Genomic DNA, 20,210 nt, shown 5'->3' with positions numbered 1-20,210 from the left:
GAAGAGAAAGGAAAGAAAGAAAGAGAATTGGATCTACGAAGGAGAAGAAAGAAAGAAAGAATGTTCAGAGGGAGCTTCGACCGAAGTTGAAGTTCCTTCTTGTATGGGATGGCGGCGGCAAAGAAAGCGCAGCGGCCATGCTGGCCTTTTCGCGGCTTTGGCATTTAAGGTTACTTCTCCGCCCCTGATTGGACGAGAACGCGTTCAGGGCACGAACTGACTCAGCATCTATCTTCACCGCTCCTGATTCTGCCGGGACAATTTTCCAGGCGGTTCGTCGAAGTTGCTAGAATCGCACTCCGATTTGCTGGCTGGCTCCGTCTACCCGAGGTTCCTCTAGGAATCTTTTCCCGATCGGGCCAGTTGGTGGTTCTGTCAAGCACTCATTCTTGCGCCGGTTCCAGTGCATCGAACCTACAAGAATTAGACATCTGTCCCCTTCTACGCCTTCACAGCTTTCGCGGGGTCGGGTGGCTTGCCCACTAACTCTCCCTACTCCTCCTCCTCTTCTTCTTCACAATTCTCTGCTCCCCCGTCCACCGTTCTTCCAGGGTCTCGTTTTAGGCAAGTGGATCCCCCTCCACTCAGGAGGCTTCCCTTACTTTCAGCCACTCTGACCAAGACGCTTAAGGTCAGTTTCAGTTCGTTGTGTCAGGATGACACAGGGTCTGTCAGGATCTAGTCTAGAAAGCAAACTACTAACTACAGCCCTGGCATTCGTGGCATCTTTGAAAGCCTCCACATCAGGCCAGTCGGGGGCACGATCAAGCACCCAGCTCGAGTCATCATTCTTAAGACCTCCATAGAAAGTAACAGAAGCAAAGTGTTGTCTATGTATTCGTAGTCGGTGCGTAATGGCCGGTTTCTATTTATTCCAGCAAGCCCGCGGCCACAGTCTCGCCTCCCGCCCGAAGAACAATCCGCGTAGGCGCTTCGAGAGGCACCGCTTGGTCCATTTCGACAACAATCCGCGCCACGGTGCCCGGCGCCACAATCTTGGGCTTCTTCTTGATGATAGCGCCGGATTGTTTATCGAGCGTTGACAGGAGCCGGCTGATCCGTCCGGGGACATGCAGGCGACCACGGTGGATGTCCACCATGCTAGGCAACAGGTGGTCGAAAGCCAACACCTTACACGTAAACGACGTGACGTTGGCAATAGGCGCGGACGCGCGGCAGATCACGTCTCCAGACCGAAGGTGGATGGGGTCAATATTAGCTAGATTCAAAACGACGTTCTGACCCGCCACAGCCCAGTCGTTGGGTTCGCCATCGACTTCCAAACTCCGGATAGTGGCAGTTTCGCCGCTGGGCATAGTCAATATCTGGTCGCCCACTTGTAAACTGCCAGCGTCTAAGCGGCCGGATATCGACAAGGGGTTTTGAACACTACCCCGGAACACATCACCGATGGTCATTCGCAGAGGTTTGTCGACCGCATGGGAATACGGTTCGGTGGCCTCCAGCTCGTCAACCAAAGTACGCCCTTGGTACCACGACACATTCGGATCATCGCTGCGCCGAGTCACATTATCGCCACTGATACCCGAGCAAGGCACAAAGTTGATGTTCTTGGGCTGGAAGCCGGCAGTCGTCAGGAAGGAGGAGACCTGCTGCTCAATCTCGTCGAAACGCTCCTTGTCCCATTGTACCGAGTCCATCTTGTTCACAGCCACGATGATTCTCTGCACGCCCATACTCCGCACCAACAAAGCATGCTCTTTGGTCTGTCCCTTCAACCCAGACTCGAAATTGCCGATGCTGGAGTCAATAACAAGGACGGCAAAGTCCGCCTGACTGGCTCCGGCAATCATGTTGGGCACAAAATCACGATGGCCAGGAGCGTCGACAATCGTAAACACCGTCTTCTCCGTTTCGAATTTGTTGGTGGCAATGTCAATTGTAACGCCTCTAGCTCTCTCCTCCGCGCCTTGGTCCAGGACCCAGGCCAAAGCAAACGAACCTTTCCCGATCTTTTCTGCCTCCCGCTTGTACTTGTCGAGCGTGCGCTGATCGATTGCCTTCAAATCAGCAAGCAAGCGGCCCATCAGCGTACTCTTTCCCGCATCAACATGACCTATTGTGCTGTTAGTCGGAACCCAGCAACAGTTGGAAGTCGACTACGCACCAATAACCGCAAAATTCATGGCTCTCTTCCGTTCCGCCTTCTTGTATTCTGACAGAACATCAAGATTCTTGCTCTTGACATTCACCTTCTCCTCAACGCTGAGATTATTCATTCCGCCCGCCAGGTCAGCCTGCGTCTTCTTGTCACCTGCCGACTTAGAAGCAGGCTGTTTCGATTTGAAGCCTGCACGTCCATTAGGGGGAGGTCCTATATTTTGCGCCGAATAGCCAAACCTTTAGCAGAGCTCTGTGCGTTGATGACAACGTCGTCGGGGCTGGGGCCTGCAAAGTCAAAAGGTTCAGTAAGATCTTGTCCGTAAATTCTGATCAAGTCAAGGGTGTTTGCAGATAAGTGGCTGGGCTCGGTCATCTTGGGTCGTGTCGAATCTCCGACCATGGCGCTGGCAAACGTGGACGGCGGTGCACGGATATTAAGAGCAGTGTGATCCTCCTTTTCGCTCGTCCCAGATGTCTTCGGCTCTGGAGTCACAGATGCAGCCTCCTCCTGCTTGGGGCTTTCTTGGGGCTCGGGCTCGGTTGAAGTCTTCTTGCCTGACAAGGAGCCACCCTGCCGAGACCCTCTACCAAGAGAGCGCAGTGACTGATGACCGTCGGAAGGCGACTTCTGCAACTTTCCGCTGACCGCCAGCCTCTCGCGAAGCGACAAGGTTGCGCCTTTCGACTCAGTAGAAGCCGCTTTGGGGGCTGTCTCAGCCGCAGTTGAGTCCGTAGCTGCGGGCGGGGTAGCAGCAGCAGCCTTGTCGCCTTCTTTCTTCCTGCGCGCTGCAGCCAAGGCAGCCAACTTTGACACTTTCCCCCCGCCCGCGCTCTCGGGCGCACCACCCAAAAGACCAAGCCGGGGGTAAAGCGGCTCCACAAGTATCTCAGCCTTGCGGTGACTCGGGATATTCAACCATGGGGCGTCGCGAAAGAAGTCAGCCGCCGAAAAGTGTGCAGCCGGGGCGGGAGATATCAGAGGCGGTTCAGGATATACTGGCACTGAAAAGAAGCCTGTTAGAATAAACCCATCCCAGAGCTTTTGCGGCGATAAAAAAAAGAAAGACGTCAGTCTGAACCAGTCGCACAGTCGGAAAGAAGGGCACCATATGTACTTACATTCCAAAAGGCAAAGATAACCAAGCCAACATTACAGCTAGGTGGTCGAGCCCAACCACTGCAGAATGGGAAAAAAAAAAAAAAAAAAACAAAGCAGAAGACGGGGAGCGTGCCAATCGTGCTTACCTGATGTCCCTTTCGTCTTCAGAGCCGCAGGAGGAGCGGCGGCGGCGGCCTGCTTCTTCTGAAGTTCCTTGACTTTTTTACCTGAAGCGAAGCACGGCGGTTAGCCGGATCTCTGCAGCAGGATACACCGATTTGCGACGGCGAAAGCTCGTCCTGTCTGACAGTATACACACGTACCTCTGAGGTAGTTCACGGATTTCTCAATATCATCGTAGTAATGGTATAGTGCATCCTGGACTTCACTGCGGGTCGCAGTCACTGAGGGGTCCCCCGCACGCAGCTGATTCAGCACTTCTGTCGTGCACTGTTCGAGGAACTCCTGTTCTTCAGGATCGGGGGAGTAGTAGCCATCGTCATATTCGTCTTCATCATAGCTAACAGCCTTGACGCGGTGGCGCGACATGGTGTGTCGTTGATTGTGTCTGGAGAAGGCGGGGGCAGCTTGCGGAAGGAGGGGTTTTCGTTAGGGAGGCAAACAGATCGAGTCTGGCGAAGAACAGGTGCGATGAAAAACGAATCTAAAGGTAGTCTATCCAGTCTGTAGTCTTGTTAGGCTCGAAGCACCCGTTGACGCACTGCGAGTGGTTTTGGGATAAAGACAAAGTGTGCAAAGGGAAAGATTGAGCGGTGCCAGTTTGTGGAAGCTGAGTTGAGTTGATCTGAGATCCTCCCGCACCACGTCATTCCCCACCCGCCAGTTCTTCCAGTCACCGGGGAGACATTGGTCACTGCTCACAAAACGGCCGGCCTCATGAGTATATGCAGGCATCTACAATGATGAACAAAATTAATGATGAATCTAAATGATTTTCTATTTCTGATTAACATGCGATGCATCATAGGCCAATGAACATGATGCCCAATGGGGACAGTAACAGGTCTCTCGATCTAGATCGCTTATATACAGCAAATCATGGTATATAGATAGAAGCATGACCGAAACAAGAAGCCATAGATAGCCAACCGCTGCTTATTTCATCGGACTTGCTCCAAAAATGTCACTAGCAGCAGGGCTCGCAAAGCTGCCGTTACTGGGAGTCAAGGCGATCGAGCGTCGAAACGCTTGTCGGGGGGTTGCCGGTGCGCTGCCGACAGGAGCCCCTACATCAGGAGTGCTCGGGGTATTGCGACCGCTGCCATTCTGCATAGTCACTGCAGTGCCCGGGCGAGAAAGGACAGTAGTGGTTCCATTCCTGGGTGGGGGTCTGAAGCCAAGCTTGGATCCTTCGCGGAAGATCTCCTCCAGAATCTGAGATACAACCCCGGCGTCTTCGTACTCCTTGAACTTCTTCCAAAGACGTAGCGCCATCCGCGCGTCCTCGATTGAATCGTGTCCTTGATTGTTGTCGGTAGACTCCTCTTGAATGAATTCCTTAAACACAGCCCACGCGAGGTATCGTAGACTGAGACGGCGGTTCTTTCCAGGATGGAAGAATAGATATTGGGTATCCACCGTCTGACTCTTGGGAACCTGGATATTGACCTTCCGAAAATCGGAGGCCAGGCCGTGGCCAACAAACACACAGCCCAGGTTAAGAAGCAACCAAAGCTTCTTATAGGCCACTTTCAGGGGAACCAGATTGTGTGGACTAGTCCTGGGGTCCAGATCACCTGGCTTGATACCAGAATACTGCGTAACGTAGTCCACAATAGGATCTTTGATGGTGATATAATCATCGATGAACGGGACACCCTCGCGAAGCCCCGCACCTCGGAGAACAGACACACGAGCAAGGCCACTCTTGCTTGGCCGTACCATCTCTTGGGAACCGTCTGCCTTGACGTCGATTTCCGCCTTTTCGAGGTCGACAAACTCAGTATCCAGAGCCACGGGCGTGCCTGGAGAAGGCTTTTCCTCTTCGGTGAGTGTCACGCGCGATTCCACGGCATGGCCGCCACTGGTAATAGATGTCAGTTAACAAAGTGGGACAGTCATTTTCCTGAGATAACTTACTTCATAGACCAGTCACGGAACAAGAGGGTGGTATCGAGCGATTTCTTCCACGAATCGTCCATGGAATGACGTCCGTCCTTAACCTGGAAAGCCAGAACACATGGTATTTTCCATGGTTGATTGAATCGTAGGGCTTCATCCTTATCAACTTCTGTTACCAGGAAATCATTGAACAAATGCCACTTATTCGTGGGGTCTGGTTCAGGAGAAGAGATGGAGACATTTATGAAGGATACTAGGTGAGCCTTCTGATGCTCAGGGATGTCGATCTCGCAGACCAAGCCCACTAATTCATAGATCACAAGTCCAGGCATCTTGGATTGGAGTCGTAACTTGAGCTCGTCACCTTCAAAGCATAAAGTCGTGCCGTTCTCGACGACTATTCCAATCTCTTCGGGCAACCAGCCTGGGATCGCCCAGAGTCGGCGACAGATTGGATTACTGAGTGCTGCGTTGAGCATCAGAACCTGAGGCATGCGGTGTATGCTTTTCCGGATCTTTGATTGTTGATATCGTCGACACAAATTGCACCATCCTCTATTTTGTGTTTCGCGTTCTATGCTGGCCCGTAATATGTTAGAGAAGCGGAAGGCAGGATTCCGGCGGAGTTGCTTGGGGTCAATGGCGGGATACACCAGCTCGTTGACCAGCGTGTTACCCGGACGGACGATGTCATTCTGGCAGCACATGCAGCGTATAGTTTCAGAAGCGACAGTGTTGAGCCGCTGGTCGAGTTCATCCGAGCTGGGTAAGATCATCCGATGGTCGTGGGAGATTTGTGTCAAAAAGAATCTGTTGACTGCTTGGATGGCCGTGGAAAGAGATTTGTTTGTCAGGTTCTCCTCAAATAAGCCCAAGCTAGATGCTTCACGAGAGCTACTAAATGTCTTCAGCAAATTTGTTGCCTGGCAATTCTGGCCGTTGGCTTTCTCAAGCATGTCAAAAAGATAACCCATCTCGCAGAGAAGACAGCTCTCAAAGATGCAGGAGCTGGCGGCATGGTGAAGAGCAACGTTCCGGATCATCGGAATGAATTTGAAAAGTTGGAGGAGAGCGTTAGTGAAGGAATTCGCGATATGTGTTTCGAGACCAGAGAAGGTCGTCTGATTGTAGAACCTGTACTATGTCAATCGCACCGTCTCAAGCCTTATGGTGGGCCCATATGACATACCGGAAGTCGAAATCATCGACCCCAAACCGACTGTATTTGATTTCAACATTGCTGTATTTCAGAAGCGGATCATCTTCGGCTTCCCCGTTGAGCTTCGCACCAGCCAAGGCCTCGGTCGTGTCGCTAACGGAACCATCGGACTTGACCTTGCTCTGCTCCCTGGCTTTCTCACTCAAAAATTTGGGTGCAATTAGAGCAGTGTCTGCAGTAGTCAACGCTCGGGTATTCTCCACTTGATACCGCCGCGTTTTCTTTGGGTTGGCCGCATAATGGCCGATTTCAGCCGGGCGTAGATAGGGGAGCAAAGCCTGATCAACGGGAGCCGGGGGACTACCGACCTCGAAGATCAAATGACTCGGCCATGCTGAGAACAACCGGTCGTGGTAATACGGCATCCCGACCATGTTGAGGGGCGTTTCCCCAGACCAGTCGACAGGCGGCGGCCGCGGTGTAACATCGGCGAATTCGGCTTCCTTGCTCATTTCGTTAAAATGCACTTTGGCCGGGGATCCCCAGAGATGGATTTGGCACTCCGCATCATTAATGGCCAGAGCTTCACCAGAAGGCGATAGGTCGATACCCAGCATGAAAGAAACATTTGCCTGGCGGAGGTTGATCGCATTCGGATTCATCAAGTCCACTACCTGAAGCTGACCTGTCTGGGAGGCCACAAAGCTCGTCGTGTGCAATTTCGGATGCATGCGCACATACGCGGCGCCCGCGTGAAAGGGAATCGGAGGTAGCGGGGAGAGGGTTTTCAGGTCGTAGACATTGGCGAGTGGATCCACAATCGGCGCCCCAAGGTGTCTCACTGAGAATCCACAGGTGACCAGCAAGTCGTTCCGCGCATCCATGTCGTTGACCGCGGTGCCGTGTGCTTTCCACGACTTCACGACACTAAAGTCGTGTAAACTCAACGCGTTGACGGAGCCGGTGTCTGTTGCCGCACAGAGATACCGACTCTTCTTCATCATGGTGTAGTTGTAATCCGTCGGCAGCTGGTCGATGATGATACCTTTATCGATGTCTATCGTAAACATCACTTTCTGGCATCCTGCCACTATAATCCGGTTCGTCTGGGCCGTGAAACTCATGCAGCGAAGGTCGGTCATTTCCTCGTGGTCGATGTGCCACTGCGTCAGGCCACGTCTGGTGATCATGTGGACGCTCTTCGGGGAGATCGATAATACGCCTCTCTCGTGGAAAAGAATCTGTCGCACTGCGCCTTCGGACACAGGGTGTGCCCGAACAGAGGTATACCTCTGCATTTCGGGACCGTAGAAGGAGGTGATGCGGCCCTATTGGAAAAGAGAGAACTAGATCAGCATCGCTACTGCCATATCATCGGAGAATTGGGCGCGTACATATTCGTTTCCAGCCCACAAAAGTTCCATCACATCGTCAAAGGCTATCGTGGTTGCGATCGTCGGCAACCCGTGCGGGCTTGAAGGCGGCACGGGAATGCGCGACAATTCATCCCAATCAGCTTCCATGGCTGGACATGGCAGCCGGGCAGATACCCGGACTTGAGGACTGGCTTGAGACGGCTCTGGGCTGTTTTAGGAGATTCAGCAGCAGTTGGTGGGTCTGTCCATCTGGGAACCGGAGACAAGGTGCATCGTTCGGCGAAAGCGCGAGTGCGGGGAATAAGAGCTTAGAGGTGGTGAGAGGTGGTGATGGGAAAAGTGGAGTTTCGAGTCTGTTTGCACAGGGCGCAGGAGATAATATGCCGCGTCGAGTCAGACAAGCAATTCGCGGACTCTCACAATCAACGGCCACTTGGGAGACGCAGTGTCTCTGGTGTCGAGGGATTTGACGAGGCATTCAGGACGGGCAATCGAGGTGAGAGACCAACACATCATCACGTGAGCGAGGCGGAAGCGGGCCGGACTGGAGGATAAAGAACCACATCCCACGGGCAGCAGCAGCTCATCTGTTGAGAGTATCAGTGGGAGACTCATATCGAGGATATGATCTGATTAGTCCTCTAGGTAGGTTCAGCAAGGAGTAGGCATATATCACATATCAGTCTCACCAAGGCATCCAGTTGCAGTCATGATGAAACTCAAAAGCAAAAAGCATCAACTAAGTATATATAAATTCATGCAACTGATCCATATGATATTAGTAGACATTTAACATCAATCATGCCTATTCACCTCTCACCACTTTCCTATCCAACAACTTCCAATACAACTCCAAGCAGATCTCATGGACTCCTCACAACCAACTCGGGATGCACCTCTTCATCATACCACTTCCCAGACCAATGGCGTGCTTATTGGTGTGATGATGGGGTGGACATTAAGCGGTAGCATTGAACATCCAAAATAATCTAATCGGATCAACACCTCAGTGATCATGTTCGATATCCCGAACTGGAGATATTTCAACAGAGCATCACTTGCATATCTGCCGTTCATAGCAGTTCTTCGCTAGAAGACCGTGGGACGGAGATTCAATCGACCATGAACAATGCTCTGTTGCAGACAGCTCAAAGCATTGTAAGCTTACCAATTTACGAGCAGCCATGACTACATAAATAAGTCTCTACGTGAGCAGCAATGCGGGGAACATAAACCACTTAGAAGGGAAGTGCTACGTGGGGCCATTGCCCTTCAATTGTTTCGGTCTCAACCTCTCTCGTATGTCCGTTCCTGACACACCCTCGTCCAGACCACCGGTGCTCGTTGAAGATCGCTTGCGCTGTCTCCGTTGCTCAGCCATACCCGGATCCGCTGGTGAGTTTGAGGACAGCTCCGGCACCGTGTCCACGAGATGATGTTGGTGTGCCAGACTGAGAATCGATTGATCCCAGAACGAGGTGACGGATATAGGTTTTTGCGATGACTGCTGAATCATACAGCATGTTTGGCTGTCGCTGATTTGGGATATGGAGTTCGACAATCCTAGTGATAATAGGGGCATGGGAGTACTTAGAGATGCGAGGTCAAGAGCGGGCAGTTCGGACGTCACAGCTTGAGAGTTCTCTGGCGGTCTCTGTGGAGTCGCCAGGTCTTGCCCGTCAGGCCACTCAAATCCCGCGTCGTGGGAGACCTGCAAGAGCGTCGAGGAAGGCACCATTTCGATGCTGCAAATGTCCGCTGCGGCAGTCAGCTGCGTAGGCAGATTGAAGTCCAGTCCCGTAGAGAAAGACGAGCTACTATGAGAAGACTGATCCGGGGAGCCGGCAATCGCCCCTTCGAGTCTGCTGCATGCGGTCTTCAAGAAACGTTTCACTGCTCGCCATCGGTGGTCCTGTAACAAGGTATCATGATCAAACAAAGCGTACATCTTCAGCCCGCCCTCTAAAAGCCTTGGAAGTCTATCCTGCCAGATCTGCTGCTCCACTGTCGTGGCGCGGTCCCAGAGGGTGAGAACGTACAGAAGAGCTCGGCTAGCAGCGTCCAGACTGAGAACATAAAGATGAAGCGAGGTGAATCCTATGCTGGCCGGCTGAGTCAAGGGTTGTCGCGTGGCGATCTGAATAGCAGGGAATAGCTTGACCAGATCGTGTATTGAGGTTGTGAGTTGCTGGAAAAGCGACTCATTCAGAGAACAGGTGTGGGGAGCATGACAGTTGGTCTCTCCGCGGGGGAAGAGCAGGTGCAGAAGAACAGCCTGGTGAAAGACAAGCAGCGTGGGCGCGGGCCCATCGCGCCCATCGACGAAATCGTGCTGCGCGATCGTGACGACGTCCAGCAGAGCTTCCCGAGCATCTGCGCAGATCTGCGCCAAACTGCGACCTTGATGCATGAGGCGATCGAGGCGGTACAGTATTAGTTCTTGCCATGGCTGCGGCGCAGGAGGGGCGCGTGTGGGCTGCGGATAAAGGGCGTATAGGTGGGCACTTAGCGAGGTGATGTGCGCCAGCAGCCAGACCGACTGCAGAGAGGAAAGCTGGGGCTTCAAACTAGAGAGATTTCCGCTTGCTCGATCGAGTCGTAGCAGCATTGACTCTGACTCCGAGCTAGCAGGAAGCACTTGCAGCAGTCGCCCAGGCAGAAGATCTAACAGAGGCATATCCATCTGGATGAATGACCAGAGCACGAGGGCCAGCATTACCCAGCATGCATTATGAATTAACTCTGCCTCTACTATGCCAAGGTCAATCCCGTTGATGTGTGCCTGTCCAGAGAGAGACGATTCGTACAGCTGGCACTTTAACTTCACGAGGATGCGGCCTGCGTAGCCCACGTAGCATATCGCCCGGCGCGCATGTCCACGGCAGGCATGATACCAGCCCAGTAGCAGGAGACTCTGCGCGGTGGTAAGATCTCCCTTACCCGCCGGAATGCTGGACAATTGGGAAATGGCCCATTGCACCAGGCGATCTCCCTTGGCAGACTCGTCAGCAAATTGATGGGCATCCGCCAGCAGGATCGCCAACAATATCCGATTGGCTTTGTGGCCGCGCAGGTCGCGGAGGAGAAGTGACTTGGAGACTAAAATGGACAGAGGATGGTTGCTAAACCAGACCTCGAGATACTGGGTGATCAGATGTGGGCTATACTCAGTCAAGAAATCCGGGTCAGCGGATGGAGAGAGCGAGGACGCGGGACTATCGAACATCGTCTTGGTGGTATCCTGCAGCATGGAGGCCCGGTAATAGCGCTCTCCGGGTCCAAAAAATGGATGACAGCCTAGATTGCTGAATTTGAGGGCGGTGGTCTCAATCAGTTCCTGCATAACGAGAGCCAAGAAGCCATCGTAACTTATGCATCCCGCTGCTGCTGGAGTGGAAGAGGAGGAGGAGGGTTCACGATTGCTGTCATTTCCCTTGTCATCTCCCATGACTAGATGTCGGTTGAAGGTAGCCACTCTATCCTGGAATAAATTGGGTGAAAACGGGGCCATGGTATCGTCGCTGAAGTCCTCGCGAAACATCACATCCAGCTCTGCCACTATGCTGATGGTTGTGGATGCATTGGAGGCAGATTCGGCCGGTATAGATGGGAAAGTCTTGTCCAGGCGCGGACGACCCTTGGCACTCTCCAAGTCATAGACACATTCTCTGGATCGCTCGCGACATGCCGCGCAGATGGGTTCGCCAGAGCAGGCGATCTTGCGTGCGCGACAGAAGGTGCAACTCCGCCGTAAACCAGCTTTCTTGACCATGGTGAGTGAGGTGAAAGAGGTGATGGTGAACCTGAAAGTAGACGAGGCTGAAATCACCAATCTTTAAACACGTAAGCGCGGAGCCCTACGTTAAGTTAGTTAAGTTGATAGTTAGTTCATAGTTAAGTCAATTAGATGATTAGTCAACTTTCGTGTGCTTAAGCCTTGATGCTGTGGTCACAACATGCTTTGTATCTCGGGCTGAGACTGGGGACAGATGATCTCCAACTCTGGTGATACCTTTGGTGTCACGACCTGAAAATCTCTCGCTGATCAGGCTTGGCCACTCTATTAGATTAGCAGGCGGTTACTTGATACCCCAAAAAGTCGAACTACCCGAACATCTAAATCTAATCAGGATTGCAGGTGCAGCATACGGGTTCCTGTGAGACTAACACCGCGAGATGAGCATTGTCATCGTGAAGGCGTGGATAATGAGTTACTAGCCTTTCGAGGGAACGAGATGGAGACTGAATGTCTAGAAGAACAAATGACACCATGGAGTCTTCGAGGGAGATCCGGCACAACACCAGGAAAAGCAAGAAAGTATCGACGTGAGATTAAGAAAAAAGGTTGCAGTTAGAGCTCAAAGCCTCTGGGCCATAAGCAAGCAAGGCGTTGATATCAGGGAAGCCAGGGGCATTCTGGAACAAGATGGCACCACAAGCAAGTACTTGTGCCAGCACTTGTAGAATCATAAAGCTTGGTAAGCACCTTCACAAGTAAACCATCCAACTACTATACACAGTCGTCCAAGTAGCAAGGAACCTCCAATATTAGCTGTGAGAAGTCCTGCAAAAAGTCCTTCGCCAAGTGGATGAGGAGTGACAACGGGCCTGTAGTTTTAGCTGCAGGACCTGGAACTGGAAAATCCGTGCTTACAAAACATGAGTGTATGAGAGCTTCTCTTGAGGCAGAAAGGCTTGTCTGTTCATTCTTCTTTAAGAAAATCGCCTGATGCAAGATGTTCTACAATCTCTTGAGCCAGCTCCCTCCGACTGGATTCGACGCGATCAAGCCACAACTTGCCCGGCTAGACAAGAATCACAGTCAAGTTAACTCACCAAGAGCGATATGGAAGGTGATTGAGACTGTAAGTCTGTGGCCTGGCATTGTTGGAGTGACGTTCATCGTTGATGCACTTGACGAATCAGGCGGGCATCGCGCTGGTCCAGGAGGATCGGCCGCGGAAGGTCGAGCGGACGGATCAATTACATACAGAGACTGTTGGACCAGATAGAGCGCCGACGGAGCCGGATGTGACGAGTCCTCGCATACTTCTTATTTTGGTTTTTTTTTTTCTGCCTGTTAGATTGCTCCTGCCAGTTCATCGGGTTTCTTTTGCTTCCGTTTGGAAGTGGGATGGGCTCTTGGGATAGGGAAGGTAGAATAATCTGCACTACGAGCAGGCCCCGAGGACCAAGACTAAAAGTGGAAAGAAATCATATTACAACACCAGAAGCACAACGCTATGGAGCACAAGTGGTATGAAGAAGGAAACAAAAGCTCAATACTTTGCTTCAAGCTCAAGCTCATGACTGGAACGGGAAATGCCTTCCCCCACTGCCTTCTGCAGCCTGATCAACAAGCGCATACCAGAAGGAAGACAGATATGCCCGCCCTGTCTCCAGACCTCCATCTCTCCATTACCACGATTCTCAGAGGCTCAGAGAAGTTTACCGGTAGTAGGAAGCAGGGTTGGACACGTCGGTTTGCGAGGGGCTGTATGCCTGGTACGAACCAGTCCCAGGAGTCAACGAAGGGTATGGTGTGGGTGTGGATGCGTTGCCTGGCACTGGGGGAGACTGGTGCATTGGGGCTGGTTGGTGGGTGGGATAGGGCGGTTGCGCCTGGTGGTGGACGGTGTTGGCTCCAGCTGGAGGTCGGTGGGCGTCTTCAGGAGGGTAGGAAGCGGGTGGGAACTCTGGCTGCGATTGTTGCTGTTGCTGCTGCTGCTGTTGAGGTGGGAAATGTGGCTGCGCAGAAGCCGCGGGTGGGACTTGTCCGGGATACTGAGGCCGATGTTCAATGGGAGAGTCGTAAACAGAGGTACCTAATTCTTGTGGGTTGTCGTAAGTGGACTCAGGGCGGTGGTGAGTAGGCTGGTAGAACTCGGTCGAAGACTGGCGCTGCTGTTGCTGGTAGGGGGCACCAACAGGAGGAGTTACACGCAAATCGGGGGATTGTGATGTAGCGGGAGGGTACGCGTGGGCTTGTTCTGCACCGTAGTAAGGGGTCGCAGTAGACTGTGTCGGCTGGGCTTCTGCTGTCCAGTTAAAATGGCATGATCCCTGGCAAGATAAAGTCACGATGATCGACACGAACCTGAAGGACGAGGGCTGAAGTATCGCTGAGGCTCAGACTGTGGCGGGGCTTGAGGATAGCCCACGGGAGCCGGATAACCGTAGGGAGCTTGAGCCGGCCGGCCATATTGGGGTTGCGCCGGGTGGGACATGGACGCTTCCAGGAGCGACTCGTAGTCTCGGCGGGCTTTGATGAACTTTTCGTTGAGCTGGGTGAACTCATCTGCATGAGAGTCAGTGAGTATAGATTTCAAGCATCAACCGCAGGACACATACCCTTCTTCTGTGAGTACTTGCCGATCAGCTCGATCAATTTCGGCCGGATAGCCAAGGTCGAGTGGTACAGCGTCGTGATTTCCTCATTGTCCTGCACGTTCAGCTCCGAGCTGCGAGTGCTAAGCAGCGTGAGAAGCTTCTCGACATTCTTGATCTGCCCAAAAACTTCTCCTTCCATTTGAGCTTCCCGCTGTAGCTCTTCAACTGTAGGATCGGGCAGCTTTTCGACATAGTTGAGCGGGAAGATTCCCGTCTGGCCTCGCAAAGAACCCTTCCACCAATCCTTGTAGACAGATTCCAGAACCGCAATGACATCGCCCTTGCGGAATTGCAATTCTCCAGGCTCCGACGGCTGGAAATCAAACAATGCTCTCACCCGAGAGACGGTAGCGGCCGAGGTCCCAGAGGGAACTGGCTGGGAGGGGGCGGCTGCTGGAGACTCGCTGACGGGTGCAGCAGCGGCACTCGAGCTGCTGCCGGCTTGTGCCTGGCTCGGCGGAGCCGCAGAAGAAGGCTTCTCTCTGATCGAGAGCGCAAGCGCCATCTGTAGCTCTTCTTCTTCCTTCTGGCGGTCTGCGTCGGTAATTTCCCTCTTGCCCGGTTTCGATGGAGGTTGCAAGTTCGGATCTAGAACCCAAGCACACGTGTTTGTAAGCCTCCGAGTCACCCTCATCATCAGTTCAGCTCCAAAACTTACTCTGAGTCTTCAGCTTCATGTACGCCTGCTCCATGATCCCGAAATCGGGGTTACTAGCGAACATCTCCGTCCATTCCTGCATGCGCTCGAGAATCTTGGCTTTCACCTGTTGATGTGTGTTCTTGTGCGCGCGCCATGCTCATCAGTACACACCCGTATGCAACATATGAGCCAAGGGAGATATAGCAATACTCACCCGATCGCCAGCTAAGCGCAGAAGGGCATCTGTAAAACTTCTCGACGCCAATTCGCGGTGGATCTTCGGACCACAATTCTGCGCCAAAGCATTTGCCAACTGTCCGAGACGAGGAAGTATATCTTAGCATCGAATTCTTCTTTTATCATGAAACTCTCGGGGATCTCGCGCGAACCTCCAAAGTATATAGCTGCACGTTGGCATTTCTGTGTGCAAGCCTTTTGATCAAAGCAGCCACGGCATCCTTTGCACTAAACAGTTCAGCAGACCCTGCTAATCAGCCTTCATGTCTCTCGTCGAGGAATACCATCGAAGCACCACCAGCGTAAGCGAGACGTACCCAGACTCCTCCGCAGCGACTTTATCACAAACATCCTAATAGCCAGTGCCGAATGTCAGCTCTCTCCACTCGCAACCATGATAAGATTACTTAGGAGATCAGATTGCGTACCAGAATATACTCCCAATTTTCAGCGGTCAGGTTCTCATCAGTCGCCTTGGCTGTTTGTCCCCGAAAAGTGGTCATACGTCAGCGACATCCGATCCCAATCCAACCCATACACGGGGGTATGTGTTTGTGTGGTTGGAGAGCATGATCCCACCAGAAAAGTCGAAGAGGGGTATAATTGGTCCTTACCGACTGCGTCGTCAAACGCATTTTGCTGCGCGCGGAACATGATCGATATTGTGCCTCAGACCAGCGGGGCGAGCTGACCGGTAGAGATAGTGAAAGTACAGGTGGCGGGTGATGCGCCGTTCGAGTATATCGGGTGGGTTATGAAGATTTGCGCTTGCGCCACTGATATGAATAACAAAAATATACTGCGGAGAGACTGAGGGCTATTGATGCGGCCTGAGATATTGGGGAGAGTGTGTAGGTGACTTTTGCTCAGTTCGACTACCCGATTGCGGGGAGATTGTACAGCCTCGATAATGGAGTCGCGGGATGTTGATTTCGGAATAGGGGGTAAAGTGGCGGTGGAAGCAGTGATCAAAGAGTGCAAGAATAATTCGTTGTAACACTGTGAAGTTAGTCCTGCAGATTGAATCGGCAGCACATAAGAGGTGAGCAGACAAGAATCATGGGAGAGCCAGAGTGAGAAAGTGAAGGCAGCAACTTACCTGATGATGGATGCTCAGCAGGTGACGATGGTTCGCGCAGGCGGAGAGCTGCACCGCCCACCCTGACTGGCCCGTGCCCAATGGGGTTTAGCTTCCACCTATGACGATATGTGCTTCTACTATCCTTCTATCCTTCTATGCTTCTATGCTTCTATGCTTATGCGTTGTTTCTACTACTACACTGGACATTTCTCGGTGGACATCTTGCGCAATTAGCGGCAGACTGACCGCTGCGGCAGTAAATACAGTCACCATGATCAAAAACCACAAGGTAAGCGAATTAAATCAAGTTCATGCTTTTTCTTCTTTGGTCATGAAATGCCTCATCAATCATCACAAGTAGAAGACCCAAGAGCAACTTCACATCAACACGAGTAGGCAACAACGCTTCAGGGACATGCAATTGCAGACTCCTCACTCACTAAGAATATGGCACAGCGTGTTACATCAACTTGTAACCGTGGTTGGAGCACAAGCAAACCCGATAAGTGGAAATAGTATGATAGCACAAGGATAAATGCCGGAAGAGAAAAACATTACAATCGATCTTCCACCGTTTCAGCAACCGACCTGGGAAAACCATTTATGCCATCAAAGTACAAGGTGCAAGTGTCCAGTCGGCGAAGGCTCCAGACCTCCAACCTCACAAGCACCACACCAAAAAAGAAAAAAAAAAAAACAGGTGAAACAAAGGTCATCACATGAATAATCCATCGCCATCTAGACAATCAAATGAAAGGGGAGATCCGCGGCAAGCAAGAAACAGTGGAGGATAAACAAGACATTGGTCATTATGCGATGCCAGCATAACATGTCCAGCAAATATGAAAACATCGGGAGTCATGGGTATCTGAGAGGAAGAAGACAGAAGATATCAACGTATATAGTCGCAGTTGAGTCACGGTACCTAAGCGCCCGGTTTCTGGGCCTTCTCTTGCGCTCTGTTGGCTCGCGCGGCCTTGACAAGCGGCGACAGATGCGAAAGAGGGGCGCAAAGAGACATGAAGGGGTGCTGGAAAGTGATTAGTCAGGCCCATTGAATCAAGGCACGGAAGGGAGAAAATCACATACCTTGAGCAGGTCGTGAGCAGACGCTCTCTTCTCGGGATCAACTTTGAGTGCGAGGTGCAGAAAGTCCCGAAAGACCGGAGACAAATTGTGTTCGTCCTTGATCGTGGGGGTTCCGTTGGTGGCGATCAAGTACAGCGCGCGCAGAGGCGACTCGGTGAGATAAGGGGGCTCGCCCTCGATCATCTCGATTGCCATGATTCCCAAACTCCAGATGTCCACCTTGCGGCCATACTCCTTTCGGGTGACCACCTCGGGCGCCATCCAGTAAGGCGTGCCAACCATGGTGTTTCGCTTGTTATGCGAGTCATTGATCTGGGCGCAGAAGCCGAAATCGGCTGAAAAGACGTTAGACCATCTTATGGACAACCAGAGCATCGTGGAGAGACAACTTACTCAATTTGATATTACCGTCCAAGGAGAGGAGAATGTTGTCCGACTTGATATCACGGTGGATGACACCTTTGGAGTGAAGATGCTGCAAGCCACTCAGGGTCTGATGAAGGTCAGCACTTAAAACGGGAAATGTAGCAACCAGCGCGATAACTCACCTCTCTGCAGACGGCAGCAATCTGCCCTTCGCTCATGATGTTAAACGTGACCACATCTGTCAAACTGCCTCCTTCCATGTACTCCATCACAACCCAGAGATCCAAGCCGTGCAGATAGCTGTCCAGGAAGTTGACAATGTTCTTATGTTTGCTGTCCTTCATCACAAGAATCTCATTGATGATCAGATCCTTCTTTGGTTGCAGATCCAGATTCATCTGCTTGATGGCAACACAACTATTCGAGTTATTCTCATACGCGGTGAAAACGCCACCTGAGGCTCCTTGACCGATTTTGTTGAGATGGTGATATAGTTTGGTGGGATCGCCGGGGGTGCAGATAGCTTGTAGTCGCTGTCTAACATCCATGATATTGCTCTGGCGAGCCCGTTGCCGTGGACGAGCAGCAGGTGCTGCAGCTGCCGCGGCGGCGGCGGCGGCGGCGGCTGGAGCAGCACGCGCATGCTGCATTGAAGCAGAAGTCTCTTCCACTGGTGTCATGTGCTGAGGAGGTGCCTGCTGGGAAGGTTGCTTCTGAGCGGCCTGCTGAGCGGCCTGCTGCTGACGCTGGCTGCGGCTCCGCTCAAGCTGCTTACTGACGATCGCCTGCTGGGCGGCAACCATAGCTTGCTCCTGTTGTTGCTGATACTGCGCCGGAGAGGGCGCTGTCCACGCCACAGGCGTACCATTTGCCTTGGAGTTGGATCTACTCAGCGGATGTTGCTCCTTGGGCAGAGGCTCAGTCTCCGGAATCGGGGGCGTAGCATGGGCCTGAGCATAAGCATCTTGTGCTGCTCGCACTGGTGCCGCAGCGTAGGTAGCCGGAGTAGGAGGTTGAGGCGCAGGACGCGCCGGGGTGATGGTGCCGCTGCTTGGCGGTTTCGGCGGAGCCCGGTTGGGAACAAAGCCACCTACCGCGGGAGACATAGCTTGACCGGCTGCAGGAGCACCGCGAGGGATCGGAGGTGGCGCCCGAGGGTTTTCAAAACTCCCTTCATGATTCTGAGGAAATCGCGGGCTTGTCGGGGGCGACACGCGCTGTGGGCTGGGACCATAGGACCCCGGGCCAGAGGCCGGACTGGCCGCGGACTGGTGTTGCGGGTATGCATGATCGAACTTGTGCCAAACCTCATCATCTCCCCGGGCATTCTTCTCGTAGAACCTCATAATATCGACCATAGTCTGGGGATGCTCCTCCTGCTCCTTTTTGGAGATACCACTTTCCTGTAATAATCGTTGCCATTCTTTCGGGAGACCAGTAAACTGACCGGTCTGGTTATCGTAGCCGACATGAGTGACGTGGACGGGGTTCTCCGGCGCGGAGATCTTGATGCCCCGAGGAGAGCCTAGCATACTATTCACGAAACTTGAAAAACTACTCTTCTTGCTTCTGCCCACGAAAGGCCTAGTGGTTGTGTTGTTGCCCTCATCCGAAAGACGTTTCTGGTTTACCGAGCGGTCATTGTCGGTCGCCCTGTGCACAAACGTCTCCATTCGGTTCTGTAAGGTAGCAAAACTGGCCGATTGTCTCAATCCTCGAGTTTCAGGACTTGTGGCAGACCGCAGGGTCGGGGGCTTCTGGGGAACGGGATCAGACTCAGTCGAATTCTCTTTCAAAGAGCTGAGCATGCCCCGACTGTCAAAAGGAGTGCCGATTAGTTCATCTGAGCTTTGCTCACTAAGAGAAGCTCGGCCAGCGTGAGGTGGGCGAGATTTCGCCGAATTATGGCTGGTCGGAAAGTAGCCCGACTCGTTGCCAGAGTAGGCCGGAGAAGGATTGCCGCTGTTCTGGTCGAGGGAGGACGAGGAGGAGCCGTATGCGTTGGATCTGGTCCGTGTGTGCTCTCGACCTCCACCAGCGGCAGCGGAACGAGGGTAAACGGGGGCTGAGGGGTGACGTTTGAGGGAGGTATTGCTTTGCTGACTTTTCAAGATGCGGGATGTGAAGCTCGGAGGGTCTTTGTGAAGCTTGCTTGACGACCGTCGAAATTTTAGAGAGGAGAAACTATCGTGATTCATGACGTGCGGTTTAGGGGAGGGGGGGGGGAGGCGTGTTTAATGGGAAGGTGGAGTGACAGTTCGAGCGACTGGTGGCAGCAGGGTTGAGCGACCAGAATTGAGGTTTGATTGGAGGGAGAAGGGGAGCCACCGAGTGAGGCGGTGCGCACTGTGCTTGTTCCCTACTGATCACCTTTGTCGAGGATAGGTGTCGAATGGGGGACTGCCGGCGGGGAGAGGAGGGGTGGGTGCAATGCTGCACGGTCAGATCGATAGCCCCAACGGGGAGAGGGGGGAGGGGAAGGCAAGACAGTTCTGATGGAGCGACGGAGGAATCGAATATGTGAGATGGATCCAGAATACTTGGACCGACGCAAGGGAGGGCGCGAA

At 52.7% G+C, this 20,210-nt stretch overlaps 5 protein-coding genes across 5 annotated transcripts; all 5 read right to left on the bottom strand.

The window, feature by feature from the left end:
* Positions 1-530: 530 nt before the first annotated feature.
* Positions 531-3,997, bottom strand: BP01DRAFT_352076 (putative translation elongation factor EF-1 subunit). The gene is made up of 5 exons (XM_025573870.1): positions 3,547-3,997; positions 3,370-3,450; positions 2,362-3,126; positions 2,129-2,311; positions 531-2,077 (listed from the first exon to the last, which is right to left on the bottom strand). Exons 1-5 carry the CDS (start codon positions 3,770-3,772, stop codon positions 870-872), a joined length of 2,463 nt encoding a protein of 820 aa, XP_025426037.1. The 5' UTR covers positions 3,773-3,997; the 3' UTR covers positions 531-869.
* A 216-nt stretch (positions 3,998-4,213) lies between these two features.
* Positions 4,214-8,294, bottom strand: pan2n2 (poly(A)-specific ribonuclease). The gene is made up of 4 exons (XM_025578460.1): positions 7,859-8,294; positions 6,495-7,792; positions 5,324-6,439; positions 4,214-5,267 (listed from the first exon to the last, which is right to left on the bottom strand). The coding sequence occupies exons 1-4, from the start codon at positions 7,985-7,987 to the stop codon at positions 4,340-4,342; spliced, it is 3,471 nt and encodes a 1,156-aa protein (XP_025426036.1). The 5' UTR covers positions 7,988-8,294; the 3' UTR covers positions 4,214-4,339.
* A 552-nt stretch (positions 8,295-8,846) lies between these two features.
* BP01DRAFT_427351 (uncharacterized protein) lies at positions 8,847-11,612 on the bottom strand (the record flags this gene model as incomplete). The annotated part of the gene is made up of 2 exons (XM_025579842.1): positions 8,847-8,872; positions 9,161-11,612. The coding sequence occupies 2 exons, from the start codon at positions 11,610-11,612 to the stop codon at positions 8,847-8,849; spliced, it is 2,478 nt and encodes an 825-aa protein (XP_025426035.1).
* Positions 11,613-13,045: 1,433 nt separating this feature from the next.
* Positions 13,046-15,853, bottom strand: BP01DRAFT_361577 (ESCRT-0 subunit protein HSE1). The gene is made up of 9 exons (XM_025576185.1): positions 15,722-15,853; positions 15,536-15,585; positions 15,425-15,459; positions 15,260-15,335; positions 15,085-15,183; positions 14,889-15,009; positions 14,192-14,818; positions 13,938-14,138; positions 13,046-13,875 (listed from the first exon to the last, which is right to left on the bottom strand). Exons 1-9 carry the CDS (start codon positions 15,759-15,761, stop codon positions 13,289-13,291), a joined length of 1,836 nt encoding a protein of 611 aa, XP_025426034.1. The 5' UTR covers positions 15,762-15,853; the 3' UTR covers positions 13,046-13,288.
* Positions 15,854-17,113: 1,260 nt separating this feature from the next.
* Positions 17,114-19,841, bottom strand: pakA (mitogen-activated protein kinase kinase kinase kinase STE20; the record flags this gene model as incomplete). Its single annotated transcript, XM_025576593.1, has 4 exons — positions 17,114-17,218; positions 17,278-17,612; positions 17,671-17,770; positions 17,826-19,841. 4 exons carry the CDS (start codon positions 19,839-19,841, stop codon positions 17,114-17,116), a joined length of 2,556 nt encoding a protein of 851 aa, XP_025426033.1.
* Between the last annotated feature and the right edge of the window lie 369 nt (positions 19,842-20,210).

The sequence above is a fragment of the Aspergillus saccharolyticus genome, assembly GCF_003184585.1.
Source record: "Aspergillus saccharolyticus JOP 1030-1 unplaced genomic scaffold BP01scaffold_89, whole genome shotgun sequence".
In the NCBI taxonomy this organism is placed as follows: Eukaryota; Fungi; Ascomycota; class Eurotiomycetes; order Eurotiales; family Aspergillaceae; genus Aspergillus; species Aspergillus saccharolyticus.
The sequence above is the reverse complement of the archived record's forward strand: the minus strand, read 5'-3'. Positions and strand labels throughout refer to the sequence as shown.

What these genes read in the sequence shown, in the direction of transcription:
- BP01DRAFT_361577 (XM_025576185.1), bottom strand. Translation starts at nt 15,761, where the DNA reads ATGTTCCGCGCGCAGCAAAATGCGTTTGACGACGCAGTCG. An exon ending in CATGAAGCTGAAGACTCAGA is followed by an intron (nt 14,819 to 14,888) that starts GTAAGTTTTGGA and finishes CTTGGGTTCTAG; the next exon opens with ATCCGAACTTGCAACCTCCA. An exon ending in CAAGTACTCACAGAAGAAGG is followed by an intron (nt 14,139 to 14,191) that starts GTATGTGTCCTG and finishes ACTCTCATGCAG; the next exon opens with ATGAGTTCACCCAGCTCAAC.
- BP01DRAFT_352076 (XM_025573870.1), bottom strand. Translation starts at nt 3,772, where the DNA reads ATGTCGCGCCACCGCGTCAAGGCTGTTAGCTATGATGAAGACGAATAT. An exon ending in ATCCGTGAACTACCTCAGAG is followed by an intron (nt 3,451 to 3,546) that starts GTACGTGTGTAT and finishes GCTTCGCTTCAG; the next exon opens with GTAAAAAAGTCAAGGAACTT. An exon ending in CGCACAGAGCTCTGCTAAAG is followed by an intron (nt 2,312 to 2,361) that starts GTTTGGCTATTC and finishes ATGGACGTGCAG; the next exon opens with GCTTCAAATCGAAACAGCCT.
- pan2n2 (XM_025578460.1), bottom strand. Translation starts at nt 7,987, where the DNA reads ATGGAAGCTGATTGGGATGAATTGTCGCGCATTCCCGTGCCGCCTTCA. An exon ending in TGTGGGCTGGAAACGAATAT is followed by an intron (nt 7,793 to 7,858) that starts GTACGCGCCCAA and finishes CTTTTCCAATAG; the next exon opens with GGCCGCATCACCTCCTTCTA. An exon ending in GTCGATGATTTCGACTTCCG is followed by an intron (nt 6,440 to 6,494) that starts GTATGTCATATG and finishes GACATAGTACAG; the next exon opens with GTTCTACAATCAGACGACCT.